General features: G+C 32.0%; 1 protein-coding gene across 1 annotated transcript in view; it reads left to right on the top strand.

The window, feature by feature from the left end:
* The window catches only part of LOC100740410, a 74,968-nt gene that overhangs the window by 21,887 nt on the left and 35,043 nt on the right, over positions 1-18,038 (top strand). The window contains exon 2 of the mRNA XM_012383329.3: positions 17,741-17,820. Within this exon, the coding sequence (XP_012238752.1) occupies positions 17,741-17,820 (80 nt within the window). The remainder of the gene's footprint in view (positions 1-17,740; positions 17,821-18,038) is intronic.

Raw genomic sequence — 18,038 nt, 5'->3', positions numbered from 1 at the left:
GGTGACCTTCGATTGCAACGTGGAAAGACGTGTCCGTGTCATCCGACACGGAGCCGTTTTCCTCGTGGGCAAACGTGTCGGACCGCTCTCGACGAACGTCCCAGTAGCACTTTCACCCGCGGACACTTCCTCCTTGACAGCGTCGATTTTATTCCTCGTTGATAGCCCGGGGAAACGGTCGACCCTCGCTCGGCTATGCTCATTCACCAGGCCGCCCTTCTTTTTCCTCCGAGCACGTTTTCAGCATCGAAGCTCACCTTCTCTCTTACGAACCGGCCAGGGAAAGAAGCAACAAGGTCGCGCGGCCTTATATTGTGCAAGGCGAATGTTGAGACAATGAAACTAGCACAAAACCATAGTGCAACCGACGTTTTTCGCGCACAAATCACGCCTCTTCCAACAGAATTTCTTAACGCTTTGATTCATTCCCGGCATTCATTAGCACCGTTAGATGCCTAAATGTTTAATCGAGTCAGTGAAGGAAAGTCGTTTGAGAATTTACTGATTTGTAGTATTTGGCGAATAGGCTAAGGAATTTTTTGTTCAATCAAAGTTTAGTTTATGCTAATCTATATTAAATGCTATAAAGTATGCTATAAAGTTTTGTATGATATAGAGTACGTATTATTTATATTGCGCTATAGTTTCTTTTGTATCGTATTAATAATTTTGAGTAATTAGTTAAGGGAGAGGGAATATCGAGTTTTTTATTTTCGAAGAAATTGACATTGAAGAACAAATTGAATTGCAATTTAATTACAATCAGGATTACCTTCTTTGATCTTGGATCTATGACCAAGGAAATTTCTGATTAGGAAAAGACAAACAAATTAATTAGTTAAACGCGTTTCTAAATATTCGGTATACGATTCAAGGTGGTGATATTAAATAATTTTTTTGAAACAGCAAAGGCTTTGGAACAGTCATATATTAATTAATTATTCAAGGGTGAAGATTGAAACATAGATCTTTGAAAATTTAAACAGCTCTTTCATATTCGGATTTTTACTAATAATAGCTGAATTTAACCTATCTGTTTGTAAAATAGACTTATTTTTATAATATAGATTTTCGATGAAAGATTTCTTATTTCGAAGAAACGTTTCATTAAAGAAACAGAAATCTGATCATTTTATATTTTTTGTACTTTTGATAATAATTCGTAACAAATTATTGCTAAGATGTTAATTGATATATTATTTTCAAATAGGGGAACTTTAAAGAGAGCATTTGGAGAATTTTCGAATTCCGACATAAGCAACGACTTTTACGATATTTTTAGAATATTTAAGCTAAACTGTTTTTAAAAGAGGCATATAGAATCACGTGGAAATGATTTTGATTAAATACCCGATACGTCGAGGAAACTACTTACGCATAGTAAATATTTTATTCGAAAAAATCACTATCAACGAACGAACAAAATTTCTCGATACTTTGATTCAATGGATTTCTTGACGACTTATAACGTACGTGAAAAAAGACAGAAGGCGGAAGCTCGTTAAAAACATGTAGATCGCGAAGCATCTCGACCATATATCGCCTCTCTAATTATTTTAGTCGAATTTATATCATTTACACCGAACAGGAAGAGCAATTAAAAATCATATCGTAGCTTTCTAACGAAACCACGAAGAAAACTAAACTGCAACTCTGGTCGCTTCTGAATATCCCCTTTCTAAGTCAAACATACGACTCTAAAATTGGCGATTGGTCAGCAGGCACGTTCACTTCTCATCGTTCCAGGGAACGTGAAAGTAACAAGTACGGCTGAATCGTCCAATAAGATCAAGTCCAAAAAAAAAGAAAGGGGGAAGAAGCAGGAAAATGAAAGCAGAAGAAAACGAGTGGAACAAGGTGTGTATTTGTGTGTGTGAAAGAGAGAGAGAAAGAGAGTGAAAGAGAAAAGTGGATTTATCTAGACGCGTTCAGAGATGCATGAACCATCGAACAGATAGATATTCGTCTGTAGGTCTTGTCTGACATTGATTCTTCGAACGACGAGGGATGTCCACGCCGTATCCTCACAAAATGTGAGATTCTTGAAAGAGAGGCACGTGCGTAGTCGAGGAGAAAGATTTCTCCAGTTTCCGTTGACCCACTGACACTGAATCACCGGTATTCGTGCGCGTACTCGTGTCTCGTATCCAGCAAAGAAAATAACCTCGTATCTACCTGGCTGGTACCAGGCCATTATCGTTTCTGGTAGCTCGTAAATGCCGAGCATCGTGTTCGTTACGCATCGAAAACGTGGCCCTTAAACGAACATCGTTACGATTCTCTCACGATACCAACGTTCTATATAAAACGATACCGATTGCCATTCGATAGTTCTCCATTAGAAAGCGAGAGTCGTTCTTTTCTTTTGTATTTCCTCACCTTCTAAGATGATGGTTGTTTTGTAAACTACGCGGTGATATGCGATAGAACCTCCGTATCCGAGTATAGAGACATAATTATTATTCCGCGATAATTATAAAAAGATATTTGCATACTATTTTATTTATTGTAGCATTTACGTATTAAGTAATTAGGCCTCAGTTTGTTAAATTTCGTATTATGCAATAGTACCTTTATGTGGCTATAAAGATTTGAAACCGTGGAAGTGAAATGTAGAACCTGATAAAGAAACACTTCATTGGAAAGTAAGGCTGCAAGTACGTCTCGTTGTCACTGTATATCTCAAAGAAAGTAGTAGGATGTAAATGCAGTATTTCCTTAATTAGTTGTAATTGCTATATCTTCTTCGCTGCTAAATCATATAAGTTTTTCAATACGTTGGGTTGTGTCGAATTACACTCGGTTTGTCCTTGTAAAGTCACTTTTACCTTATTATTATTCCATTCCAGTATGAGGATTTAAAATTTAGGTGATGGTATTTATTCAAATTCAATGACATAGGTACAGGTAATGACATTTCTTTATTTTTCTGACGTACAGTGACTATAAAAGGTATTGGCACATACTCTTACGTTTCAACGAAGCGTCTTTATTCTACGTTTCTACGTTTCTACGTATTCTACGTTTCATTTCCATACATAGAATCAAATTTTTATAGTCATAAAAGTACTATCAAGTTATTTGAAATTTAAATATGTTTGGATCCAACTAAGTACGTACATGTTATAATGGATAAAATGGTGTAAAGATTTTTTGTAGCCACTGTGCGTCCATATTTGCCAATATTAAATGAGAAAATATCGTTCGCTTAGTAGAACATTTCGATAGGTCTTTGAGTACTGAAGATTCCGTTATTCTTGATTACAGCATCTACGCATTTAGTATCAAATCTTCGATCATTGAAAGTAAAACGCAAAGCGTAATTCTCAGTTTGATGAAAAAGATCTTGAAATTCGGTGTTAGTATCGAGCTATTCGGAAGTTCATAGCGTGTTCGACAATCGATTCACACTGTCATGTGTTTAGGGGAACGGAAAAAGATATAATCAAATGAAATGTCAAATTTGATATAGCTTATAATTAGCAAAGGAAATTAAAATGTGCGGAATTGGGTAATTACAAAGATTTCCTATTTTAGTAAGATAAGGAAAATAGGCAAAAAATTCAATTCCATTGACCGGATGTAACATAGTTACGCTGTCATCTATTCTGGCTTCTATAAAACTTGTAAGACTGAATTTAATTTCGAGAAACTGAATACTCGTGTCAGGGACGTGAAAAATATTTGAAGAAATTCAATTCATCAATGAATTATTAGAAGAAACGGTGTATATTTTATTTAGTAGGATGCTAATTCTCTCGAAATATATTATCTTCACATTTTTCTTAAATTTCTCTATAAATTTTTTGAATACTTTAATACGTCCTGTGGGGAAAACGCGATTTCTATGTTATATATTGGTCGAAGCAATTATTTGATTGATATGCGTATAAACTGATTTTTTCTTTATTTTTTTCCCCCTTTTGTGAGAAGGAAAAAGGAATTTTAATATTTGAAAAATGTTGGAGTAAATGATAAAGGAATAATATTTAGAAACTGGATCTGTAGTTGTTACTTATTGAATAAAATCACTTTGCAACTATTTTCTATGATTACATTTTTGGAACGTTAATGTGAATTATTGGAAGAATATAAAATCCGAACTTTAATTTCATCGTACGATGACTTTAGAAAATAAATAATTGAGGCCGAGGAATATTGTGGAACGTATTTGTTGAAATTTATTAATTTCTTAATTTAAGTTTGATGGTAAGTATTGGAAAATAACTAAACGATATTGCAATCAAAATAACATAACGAAAGTAGTAACTTTTACTTAGTTCTTACACACAGTTTTCTCAGAAACGTTTTTATATGTAAGTACAGAAGATAAATAAAGAGATCTTCTTGTAAGATACGTATTCTTATTGGTACTGTCTACTTTCTACGTAACCTGTAAAAGTAATAGATAAATATTACCGATATGTAAGAGAAATTTATATTAATCTTATATCTAAGCTTGATTTATCGCGGAAATGAATCAAGGAAAACAAAAACTAAGTTGCTCGAACTTAAAAAAGAAACATAATTGGTGTAGCTGATAAAAGGAAAAATGTACACGTTATAAATAAAAATGAAACTTCCCGTTAAAAGGAAACATATTTTATCAGAATCGAACAATTTATAATTCAGCAACTTCTAATACGTCTATTACTTGGCTGATACTAATTTCATCCTGGCGGTGGAAAATAAGTTTAAGCGAAGGATTTAAACAGTTTCAGAACCAATTTAACAGCTGTTCAAAACAGATTGATCGAAATAATTGCTTATAATAAGCGATAAGGGTAGCAGAATTAAGATCTAACATTTTGTATCTGCACGTGCAAAAATAATTCTTTCCAGTAGTTAAAAATTTGATAAACTTTTATGAGCACATAATTTTTACGTCCTATTTGTAAAATTTTATTCTGAGAGCGGCAAAGGAACTTTTCTGTTACGAAAAAATTCAAGATGAAATTTTACCGTTAGTTATTAATAAATTATTGAAATTTCTTCTGATTACACCGAATGTCATTCTTTTCGAATTGGAAAAACCTTTTCCATATTTTTGCATAATTATGATTATTCAATATTCGTATTTAGTCTAAACGAAATACCACGTTCTAGCAGAATTTTGTTTATTGCATCATTTTAATGTGTTGCGTTAAATAAAGGAAAAACTACGGAAATATCATATCCTCGATACCAAGTTCCGTAAAAATACGCATTTTGCACATACTCTCGGAACTTTCCAATGTGATGTATTCTTATTCTAACTAATGTTCTCTGTATTCTTAACGCATAGCATACGTGCCTAGACATAATTTAGTAATTTTTACTCTCGATATTGTTATGTTAAATGTAATGTTTCAACGATCAGCATAAAAGTAAAATAAGACAAGCTCTGAGATATGAAGCCATTATTCTTAAATATTATATCATGTTGTTTCATTCGTTTCTTATTTTGTTTAGAGTATTCAAATAAGTAAAAAGTATTTTACATAGATAACATCTAAATATGCGAGAGATACATATTTAAGTTGAAAGTTATATATTGGTTTGTAATTATGTTGCTATGTTTAGTTGATATATTAATATCGGTTATATCCCTATATACTATATTTCTAGGTCTTTAAATATTTAAATGTTCCTAATACCAATTTTGATTAAATTTAACATATATGTTTTATGCATAATTACGCTTAAAAGTTATATAATAAAATTAACAAGGCGAAATAACAATAATCAGTGTGCCGTATATTTTACGATAAAATCATTCGTCACTGTAATAAATAATCTCTACCTGAAACTAAAATTAATTCGAGTAATAAGGAATGAAACCAAAACTGATTTAAATTGGGTATATCAATTAAAAGCTAACAAAAGAAATAAGAATTCCCATTGATGTACTGTATGGCTCACTTTCTGTTTCGTTTTCTCTCTCACTCTCTGTCTTACTATTATAGTAAGTACTACGCGCAAATATAATAACTTGTAAGCTTTTAATCCTCACGTATTCATAAATTCTCCGTAGTCAACGTTAAACAGTTTCCTTAACCGTGTGCCACTTATCTGGCCTAAAATGGTAATTTCTATGCTAACAAACGACAATACAGCTGAAAGTGATAAAAGAATTTTGTTTTTTCACGTTGAATTCTCGCAAGGGATAAATGTCTAAAGTGACTTAGTAGAAAAGGAAATTGTCCGGACCGGATTAGGAAGCGGCTTAGGAATTTCCGCGTGACAGCCAAGTAAAGTCAAGACCGAGAGATCAAGCAATGAAAATCAGTATCTTTTCGAACTCTGATTGATGTCTATTTAATCGCAGATATGGTAGATCGATCGTCTGAACAAAGTGAAATCTGGTAAATGCGTCGTCGTATTCAGAAAATTTCCTGACACGTGTTTTAACTGCACTGATCCGATGACTTTCTTACGTATGTACGTTGATATAATTTGAAACGTAAGTTAATCGACATATGTGGAAATAGGAATATCGTATAGTAGGGAATTATGTTATTTGAAATAGGAATATGTACCGCTTAATTGGAAATGTCGTTGGAATAGAATATGGTGCAATGAAAAATGCAGTTTGATAGAAATATTGTTTATGTGGGAATTTAAATGCAATGAAAATTTCGTTTAATAAGAAATTTGGTTGGAATATATATATCGTTAATCGAAATAAAAATGTTGTAGAAATTTATGTAAAATGGAAATGTCATTTGGAAAGTAGAAAAATTACGTTCCAATAAAACTTTAACGATTCACTAATTTATTCATAGAAGAAAGAATGTTTCACAATAATTTAAGAGAGAGCGAGAGAGAGAGAGAGAGAGAGAAACAGAGGGAAACAATTTCGGTAGCTTTTAACTAAACACACGCGATATTTCAAGGATTTACGATCGACGAAACAAATGATATTTATTGCTTAAAACGCAACAAAAGGAATTGGAAACATGTGCTACTTCGTAATAAAAATTAATATTACAATGAATGCGAAAACAATTTAACATAAATCAGATATTTTTCAGTACATAAATATCTTGGTATGAAAATTTTAGATTTACATGTAATAGAACGGAGGTTCAAATAATCTCAAATAAAAATTTATCAGATATTTGATAATGCAGGTCGATTGTTTTGATGTATATTATGTTACTAAAATAATACATTAAAAAGCGACGAAAATCTGTAATCGAAAAGGAAAAGGATTAATAGGAATCAGAAGCCTCTTTGCATCAGAATGTGAAAGTTTTACGGGATCAGAAATGAAAATCAAAAGTTTTTATAATATGTCACATTAAAGATGAATTGCTTTAGTCGAATAATATATATATATGGAACATGTGATCGTGATCACGAAAACTAGAACAGTGTAACGCAGAAGCAAGAAAACTGTACTCTGCTCGCGTTTCCTGACATTGAAATGATTTATGAAAACAGTAAGGAAAGTGTCATGCATCGACAGGCAGAAAAGTGAGCGTTCATTAGGTGTAGCGAAGGTGAAGAAACCGTAGAAAAGTACAAAGTCACTTGCATTGTGCTTATCGACTTGGTTCGAGGCTAAAGGAAAAGAAAGACAAGATTCGTTTGATTTCTAACGACGAGATAGTTTCTACGTAAATTATGTGCTTAATTTTCTTATAAATTGATCGCGAATTTATTTATTTGTTTCATTGTGAATATGGATGTGTGAAAGTTCCAGTGATCGTAATGGGAGAGTAATAATTTTGTAGATGTAGAAAATATTTTGTTCGGATGAAAGACACATTTTTTGTGTAGTCAGCGTGAAAAATCCGATCATACGTTTCGATATGCTGTTGGATATATTTTTGAGTGTTGATTCAATACAAGTGCATTTCTTTACAGTTCGATATATCTTTCACGTTTGAAACCAGAATGATGGAGTAAATTGTCACAAACTAAACGTATGTAACATATATATAATTACGTAAAACTGCATACCTTATACAAATTAATTAACCTTCTAATAATTGTTAATATTATTCTTAACTCTGTTCGTAATATCTTTCATATTTCGGTAATTGATAGCGATATGCGTAATACTCTATCGCGTGTTCTTCTCAAATATGATATTTTATAATTCATTTATGTGAAGTGACCCGTGTAAAGCAATCCTCAAATTTATATACATATTCTTTCTCTTATTTTATCTTCGCATTGTACAAACCGTTTCTTTAAACTGTTCCATACCAACTGACTAAATTTATCATAATTATTTTGAAATATTTTCAATGACATGTAATTTATCCTTCTTAGTAACAGTAACTAGTGCATACGTTCCACTTGATTATTTAAATCTTGGATACATACTTTTGTGGCTCCTTGTTTCATAAAGGTCAGACAGTTATAAATACTACAAATTTACGACAAATCACATATATTCAATATTTAATATTCATGTATCGAACAGTATGTACATTCACACATATTAAAACGATTTATAATAGAAATATGGAAAATTTAATATTGGCCATCATAAATGATCAAAATATTCGTGTAGTCGTCTTATACGAGATTTTTAGACAGTATGAAGTAGAAGTTGTCGAGAAACGTGGCATTTAAAGGAAGTTAAACACATCCTTTGTTATATTTGGATCATTGTTTGTTACGCAAATGATTTCAAAGGAAATTACAACCACCACATTCCAATAAGTTTTATATCCGATAACCGGTAATTTTTAATACACGAATTAATAACGAATATATAAACTTGGAATAACGAAATTAGATGGTCGTCGAAAAAGTGCACTGAATGATGATCGACGTAAGGACTATTTTTGTGTTTTATTTGCGAAGTCGACGTTTCATATGCACCAACCCTCTAATGTTCCTAAACGATTCAGACTCTTCAAAGTTCTCGTTATCACAAGTCTTATCACAATTCAAACTCCTTCGTTTGCACTTACATCAATTGCACCCAGAACCTGTTCGCACTGAAACCGAACTTTCCAACAGCCAAGATCACATCGTTCCATCGTGACCGAGAGAAAAGACAAATGCAAGTTGACCGAGTTTTTCCAAAAGAGCAGCCATTGTCCGTGACCCGCGGAGTTGGAATCACGATTTAATCAGGTTTTCTGCCTCGTCGAGAGATCAGACGAGGCAGATTAAAAGCGCAAGTCGAATCCAGCACGAAGCGCGTTAATGCGATCGTTCGCATACCCTTTGGATGGATCTGCGCCCGTGTTTTCCCACGCACTTAAAAAATTTCCATACAAACAAACGACATGGTCGTTCGAAGCAAAATAACGAGTCTTTATTAAACAGGTTCTCTTTCTTCCAGCGACTTTCTTAACGCTTTCGAAAGCCGTGAAAGGAATTTCATGCCGCTTCTCCTCGATAACGTCCGATATATATATATTGGGTCGTTCGGGAAGTTCGTAGAGAAATTTCAGAAAAATTTCAAGATATGGTAGAATCTCGACTATCAGGACATCGGTCAGATAGAAAACTCGTTGACAGTCCCTTGCAGAAAATAGTGGGAAACAAAAATAAAAACTGAACGCGATTGTTGCATTTGTATGACAAACATTGTTGTCCCTTTTTAATGTCAATATATGTAAAATACCTCGAAGAAAGTTATATGTTTGTCAAAAACGCGTCTACGAATACTTCTGTTTAAAATTATTTGAAACTTCCTATTACAATTTGAATTAAATTATAAAAATCGAATTGATCACAGTTCTATCGTAATATCATCGGTTGATTTTGAGAGGCCTGTAAAAATTAGATCTAAAATTGAAGTATTTCGTAGGATGAGATTTTAACGACAAGCAGTAATGTACATTAACAGCGATTATTCGAAATAATTATATCTCACATTCACACGTTGTAATATGATTATTTAATATAATAAGCCAATGAGCGTGTTGCGTGGTTAAATTATTAATACGAGTAAGTCTTACACTGTCCACTTTCAAATTTTTATTTGTTTCGTCGCCGATTTTTTTTATAAAAGAGGAACGTTCGAATTTAGTTTTATAGAACTGAACTGAAACAGTAAAAATAGCGCAAAGTTGTTTAGCGTGTTGGATGGTTAAAATATTGAAATACCTAAAATTAATACAATAAATAAACATTCATTAACACGTTGATTCCCACGCGATATTTTTATATGTCTCGCTTACGGGCGGCGATATTTAATTTTCATAAAATATGGATTACGTTGCGATAAAATTGGTTGAAAGTTATTGCTCGTCAGATAGGACACTTTTCGTTTCATTCGGTTGCCTGCGTTATTTAAAATTTTGTATTCTAATTTATCTTATTCTGATCATCGTAACGGTATGTTACAACGAATCAACATATAATTTTCTTAGCCAAAAAGACAAAGATCGATCCGATATGAAAGAGCGATAGATATCGTTCGGACAGTCCACTTGCTGTTTGATTCTCGCGCGAAGAACAGGGTCGACTCACCCTCCTATACAGGAATTCTCCAACTTGCTGCTCTCTGATCTGGTTTCTATTTGGCCCCGGGGGAACCGAGCAGGCCCACCTTTTCCTCTGTCCACCTACATATACGCGATATCATCGAAAGTCGAAATCGAAAGGCCAGTGTCTCCCAACCGATCATCATTGAAACGTGCTTGTGTTCTTCTGTAGTCGCGCGTAAGAACGTTAGAGTTACTTTCTAAGACAAGATCGACGAAGCAAACGTCTTTTCTTCATCAATGGATTGCGGTACTTTTTAGATCATGGTGTTTGGAAAGGAGGTTGAATCGAAATTATTAGGTTCCGGTTGAAAGATCGTATATTGTATTAGGTGAATGGCGGAGATTAGTGAAACGTTCGAGTCGAATTGGTAGCATCTCGTTGTTAGGTAGGTTCAGGCGTTTTTAATAGGTTTAAAGGTTAATTGTAAAGGCGGTTTGATGGTTAAATGTCTCGAAATTGTTAGAATAAAAATGATTAGAATATTTACTTATTTATTGAAGTATACAAAATGTAGAATATTTAGAACAGTTTAGTGACTGTACGTGACATAAATGGCAGAATTTTTAATTTGAAGACGCTATAGATAGAGTAAAAGTTTAACAGAAAAATCTACGTATACGGATATATCCTTCAAAGTTCACGATAAAATGTATTAAAGGGACAGAAATTTTATTTATTATTTTTTTCACTAACCTTGATTTTTAAGAAACTACATTTGTAAAATATTTTCTCTGGTCCTTTCAATTGACTAAAAAATTGAAAAGATATAAGGTTTCATATATAGACGCAATTAATCGAGGTTCTAGTGTTATTAATAATTCGAAACTAAGAAATGTTTTGATTTTACGTTATGTAATTGTATCGACAGTCTGAATTAACAAACAGATTGTGGTTGTATTAATAAAATAATTAATATTAAACATACACAAATATTAAACAAGATATTCTGGTTTTATGAAGAAAAATTATTGCGATTAGTCCGGCTTGAATAAAAGGAAATGCATAAATGAAAATTTGTTCAGTACAATAGTTAAATTGCTAAATTTAAATGAGTTTCATTAAATGAATTTTAAATGAGTGTTCACATATATACATAGTTATTTATTATAGTTTAGTAAAGCTGAATTAATATACGTACATATTTTGTACTAATTTATAGTATCAATATAAAATGATATCGACTTGAACTTGTAATTCATTCATAGCACCTTATATACCATCTCATATGGCAAAGGAATTTCATTTTAATAAAATTAATTAATATTTCAATCCCGTTATTCTTATATTATCCTAAAAAAATAAGCAATAAAATAACTCACTTAAATCTATGTTCTGATATATTTAATTCATTACAAATTTATAATTCCAACTTAGAACCTGAAATTTTGTACTATATATTAATATATATTAATATATATCGTAAATATTATATATAAAAATTTTAAAGCAATTTTAATACTAAGGATGTTTCCGATAAAAACGATATGCGATTTTCAGAAAGAAATAGCTATATTTTAATAACATAAGTGAATATGTTAAATAAATATTGATAAATGTTATATCAAGATAGAAAATAAAACTTAATACACATCAAAATTTAATGTTCTAGGATTCCTATGTTCTAGAATTAGCTTCTGGAATTTTTTAAAGAATTAAGATGGAAAAGCTGTTTCGCTTTGGAAAAAGCGGACAAGCTAAATATAAGTTTATCGAATTTCTATATAGAACATCAAGAGAACTGCACACTTCATCTTAGAATTATATTGATAATAGATGTATCACAAGACACGAGGTAAAGTTGAATAAATGTTAGGAGATAAAAACTGGTTAAAATGTTGAAAATCTAGTATTCTTTAGGAGAAGTTAATATTTTTTAATCAATTGATGTTTTATTGCCTAAAGAAGAGTGAAAAGAGAGTTATCATTGTTTAAAATTAGTAATGAAAATGGCAAGGACGAGAGTTATTAGAAAACAAAAGAGAGAATGGAGAATTGAGAACAACTGAATTAAGAGGAATTTTTTCGAAAGCGAGCCGAGTGTGTGGGTGATCGTGAGTTGTGAGGAACGAGGATTCCCCGAGAGAAAAACGCCGATTACGAAGTAATCGTTGACCTTTCGTACTATAAATCGTGTCGAGTATCGTATCTCGCCATTCTTCATTTTTAACAGCTTCCCTACATTCCTTTTATTCTTTTCGTACAATTGTAAAAATGAGCGATGTTAATATTTTGACGCTTCAATCTGATGTCCACGTTCATTTGAGATTTTAAACATTGAATTGTTAACTACCTGCATTCTTTTACGATTCCATTCGTATAGATATTCATACTAAACATAAGTTTGATACTAATATTCGTAATAAATATACAGGGTGATTGGTAACTGGCGGTACAAGCGGAAAGGGAGTGATTCTACGCGAAAAAAGAAGTCGAAAATATAGAATAAAAATTTTTTTTTTAATTTTTCCATCGAGACAACGATCTAGTGAGATTATAACGAGACGTGATAAAGTGCACGCGTACCGAGCGAAAATTCAAAGTCGATTTTCTCGAAAACAAAGCCTCGAACGAAAAATTTTTATTCTATATTTTCGACTTCTTTTTTCGCGTAGAATCACTCCCTTTCCGCTTGTACCGCCAGTTACCAATCACCCTGTATATTTATTACGAATATTAGTATCAAACTTATGTTTAGTATGAATATCTATACGAATGGAATCGTAAAAGAATGCAGGTAGTTAACAATTCAATGTTTAAAATCTCAAATGAACGTGGACATCAGATTGAAGCGTCAAAATATTAACATCGCTCATTTTTACAATTGTACGAAAAGAATAAAAGGAATGTAGGGAAGCTGTTAAAAATGAAGAATGGCGAGATACGATACTCGACACGATTTATAGTACGAAAGGTCAACGATTACTTCGTAATCGGCGTTTTTCTCTCGGGGAATCCTCGTTCCTCACAACTCACGATCACCCACACACTCGGCTCGCTTTCGAAAAAATTCCTCTTAATTCAGTTGTTCTCAATTCTCCATTCTCTCTTTTGTTTTCTAATAACTCTCGTCCTTGCCATTTTCATTACTAATTTTAAACAATGATAACTCTCTTTTCACTCTTCTTTAGGCAATAAAACATCAATTGATTAAAAAATATTAACTTCTCCTAAAGAATACTAGATTTTCAACATTTTAACCAGTTTTTATCTCCTAACATTTATTCAACTTTACCTCGTGTCTTGTGATACATCTATTATCAATATAATTCTAAGATGAAGTGTGCAGTTCTCTTGATGTTCTATATAGAAATTCGATAAACTTATATTTAGCTTGTCCGCTTTTTCCAAAGCGAAACAGCTTTTCCATCTTAATTCTTTAAAAAATTCCAGAAGCTAATTCTAGAACATAGGAATCCTAGAACATTAAATTTTGATGTGTATTAAGTTTTATTTTCTATCTTGATATAACATTTATCAATATTTATTTAACATATTCACTTATGTTATTAAAATATAGCTATTTCTTTCTGAAAATCGCATATCGTTTTTATCGGAAACATCCTTAGTTTACTATAGATATGACTATCATCTTTTGAAAAGAATAATTAGAAGATGATTGTACTATAGTTTGCGATTTTTATCATAACGTCTATATTGCCCAACGCTCTTTGGAATAAACGATCGTTTTCTAAAACTGACTAGAAGAAATACAAATATTTAATTAACAAAGTAGATTTAGACCCAAAATAAAAAGAGACATATTATTTTCCAAAACATCGCAAAAACATTCCGTAATATCTACGTGAAATAATAATGCTTATTTTAAGCTCATTGCTTACTACTTACTGCTTTATTTTTCTCCTGAATTCCTTTTTAACTGTACAAAAATAAGAATTCAGTAATATCCGTAATTATTACCACTGAAAATCTAGTAATCTCGTTTTAGATAATTATTTGCCACGACATATATGCCAATACCAGCGAATGTTTTAAATAATTTATATATGTTAATTCAATTTGTCAAACTAAATTTATTAGAAATATTTCTCAATACCCGCAATCATTAATTTCTTAGCCTCACGCCAATTTCATCAAAATTCATTAATCATAAATTTTACTGATCTTACGTCACTCCGCATCTCTTGCCTATTTCCAAGTGTAGATCAAAGAAATCGGATTAAAAAAAAAGCGGTTCTTTCCAAGTAAGAATTTCACCAAGGATAATCGTTAAAAGGCGCTTCGTCTCTTCTCCCTCTTTTTTTGGATCGCGCGTGTCTCGTCCACGCGGGAAGATCGCTAAACAGCGCGGACTTGCTGAAAGCTTGCTGGTTGAAAGCCTTTCGACGCTTGTAGATATTTTCTATGAATACATTGTACATATTATACAAAAGATTTTGAGATTTCATCGACTTTGTAAGAAGGCACGACTATCGTGGTTATATCGATAAAATCTGAGATAGATTTGAAAATGTACATAGAAACACGGAAATATTTAGTGCAAGTGTGCAGTTGGTTACAAAAGTATTCCAACGCGTATAGAAATCTTTTAAAACAACTTGGAATTTTGTTAGCTTTGTCATGAGACTCGACCATTATGTTTGTATTGAGAAAGTTTGACAAAAATTGGAAATGTACATAGAAGCTACAAGATATTCGGTGCAAGTATATATTTCGCAGGATTACAAAACCGTTCAAAACAACAAGTCGATTTATATTAACGAACCTCGATATACAGCGACACCATTTTTAACATTTATTATTCATGCTGTATACTAATTTTCCATCATATAGGTATATACTTTGCAGTGAAAATGTTGTAATTTCTATATATATCTCTCTTCAGATTGATCTCAAGTTTTACCAGTATAGTCTTGCAGTCGTATTTCATTACGACTATTGCAAATAAAATTTTCAATGTTTTATACATAGCACGCACAAAATATATACATAAAATTTCTTCATGAGAAGTGTTCAAATATCGCGGTGAGCCAGCCACGATACGTGTAAGAAGCTCGCGACACTTTTGCTGTTTCGATGATCTTACTACGAAGAAAAAACGAGATGAGAGGGAAATCGTTGTTGTAAATAACGTTTTCGATGCGTAACTCGCGAGCCGAGATTGCGGTAAAACGTCCATCGGAGCGGGGAAAAATTCTTCTACCCGATTCTCGAGCGAATCCGCTCGCTGCTCTTGATCTTTCATGGCCTTTCTCTCTCTTTCTGTCTTTCTATCAATACCAACCTCCCTTTTTCTCTCGTTCTCGTTGTCTATCTTTTCTGTCTTCCTTCGGCATTGCATTTCTCTCCTGCTCTCGCAGAGAAAGTATGCGCAGTTCAGCAGAGACATTCGTCCAAGTCGCATACCGATGATTTTAAAGATACCTGGCAGTATTTAGTACGAGAGAATCGTGTTTCCCTTACTTGCACTTAAACTATGATTGATAGTTTAATATGATTAATAGTTTTGAGAGAGACAGAGAGAGAGAGAGGAGGAGAGAGAATGATACTGTTTATGGATGTATATGATCGTCTGCAATTTTACTTGATTTAATTAGAAAATTGATGACACACAGAAAGACCTATCATAACTGTGATCTTTGTGATTGTTAATAACTAGACTGCGGATTTCTATGTATTTATGGACAAATTTGAGAATGCAAAAACGCACACGATACACATATATTATATGCGAAAATATATAAAATATACAAAGTACAGTGTTTACTATGATATTTATTGGATACAACAAGGGTTTTACGTTCCATTTATTTATGTATGTTTATCAAAATATAAAAGTGTATAAAAATCTGGAGTCTAGTTGTTACAGCTGTATGTGGTAAAGGACATTAATATATACTTTTATATTTTTATGAACATACCTAAATATATACATATATATTGTAGTAGAATGTTATGAATGCGAATAATATATTTATACGAATGTTAATATTAGACACAGTAGATAGGAAATTGATTTTTAAGAGCTGCTATAAATTTACATCTTTACGACTCTCTTATGCAATTGAAGCAATATTATCAGTGAAAGTCTACAAGTCACAAAATTCAATTTGCTTGCATAATAATCTAATACAAGTGTAATAGAGTCCAGTAATAAAATACGTAAGGTTCTATAATAAACTTTAGAAGTTGTACTTGTGATGTACTGTGTTCTCTTTGATGTTTCATCTTCTTAATCATTCACCTTTACTATTTGAAGATAAAAAATTTAACATATACATTATCACAACGTATTATTTTAACAAATAAGTAAATGATTAGTCTTACGAGACTTGTTAAAATTCTGTTTATATCAAATTCTTCCAACTTTTGAGATTGTAACCAATATGCGATGGACGCTTAAATGTACTAATTATATTACTAATTTAATTTATAATAAAATTACAAGTTTAACTTATAATAAATTTTTAATTATTAATATACGGCGTGGTTGGTAACTGGTGGTACAGGCGGAAAGGGGGTGATTCTACGCGAAAAAAGAAGTCGAAAATGTAGAATAAAAATTTTTCGCTTGAGGCTTTGTTTTCGAGAAAATCGACTTTGAATTTTCGCTCGGTACGCGTGCATTTTATCACGTCTCGTTATAACGGATCTCACTGTGGATCGTTGTCTCGATGGAAAAATTAAAAAAAAAATTTTTTTTTAATTTTTATTCTATATTTTCGACTTCTTTTTTCGAGTAGAATCATCCCCTTTCCGCTTGTGTCACCAGTTATCAACCACCCTGTATAATTATATTATAATTATAATATTATAATAAAATTATAATATATATGTATATAGAAAGTGTTTGCATAATAGAGGCCTATAACCTGAAACGTACAACATCATTTACGTCTTATAACTCGTCAATTTATTAATACGGTATTAAGTGGATATTATGCAAAATTATGTATCGAATGAAGGCTATTTCTCTAACTGATAGAAGAAAGGTTATCATCACGATTAACTCAAGGTGTGATATTTAAAACCGGTAGGTATGTATGTATGTATCAGCGGATATTGAACTATAATATTCTACTGCTGAGCTGTATAATAGATACTATAATATAAACGTATAACTTGCTAATATCATAAACATATAGCAAGTGCTATCTAACCATTAATTTATTTTAATATTTTATCATTAATACATTTTACATTGGTGCAATTTACGTTGTAGAACAATTATTCCTGTACTTTGACATAATGCGATTTGAAATGTTTCCGAAAATATTTTCTCTTCGGCATGAATATTCATCCTCTGACTGAATTTGTCTTTTTTTTTTTTTTGCTTCAGGTGCAGCTTAGGTCTGCTATCCACTATAATCTTTGTGGCCTTGGCAGTCACAGCGACAGTCCACCATTTTGATATTTCAGGCAAGTAGAAATTCTTAATTAATTCCTTCGAAGTATCAGAATATATATAGACTACGCTTTAAGAACACATTCCTTCAGCTAACCAAAACTATTATAAATTGATAGCTTACAAGGAAATTGCTTATAATAATACTAAAAGAAGATCTGAAAGATAATAAGAATTATAGTTACTAAATTAGCAAAATAAAATTCATATAAAATTAACGATTACTATTAGA

Source organism: Bombus impatiens, unplaced genomic scaffold, assembly GCF_000188095.3.
Source record: "Bombus impatiens unplaced genomic scaffold, BIMP_2.2 scf_0214, whole genome shotgun sequence".
Taxonomy (NCBI): domain Eukaryota; kingdom Metazoa; phylum Arthropoda; class Insecta; order Hymenoptera; family Apidae; genus Bombus; species Bombus impatiens.
The sequence above is the reverse complement of the archived record's forward strand: the minus strand, read 5'-3'. Positions and strand labels throughout refer to the sequence as shown.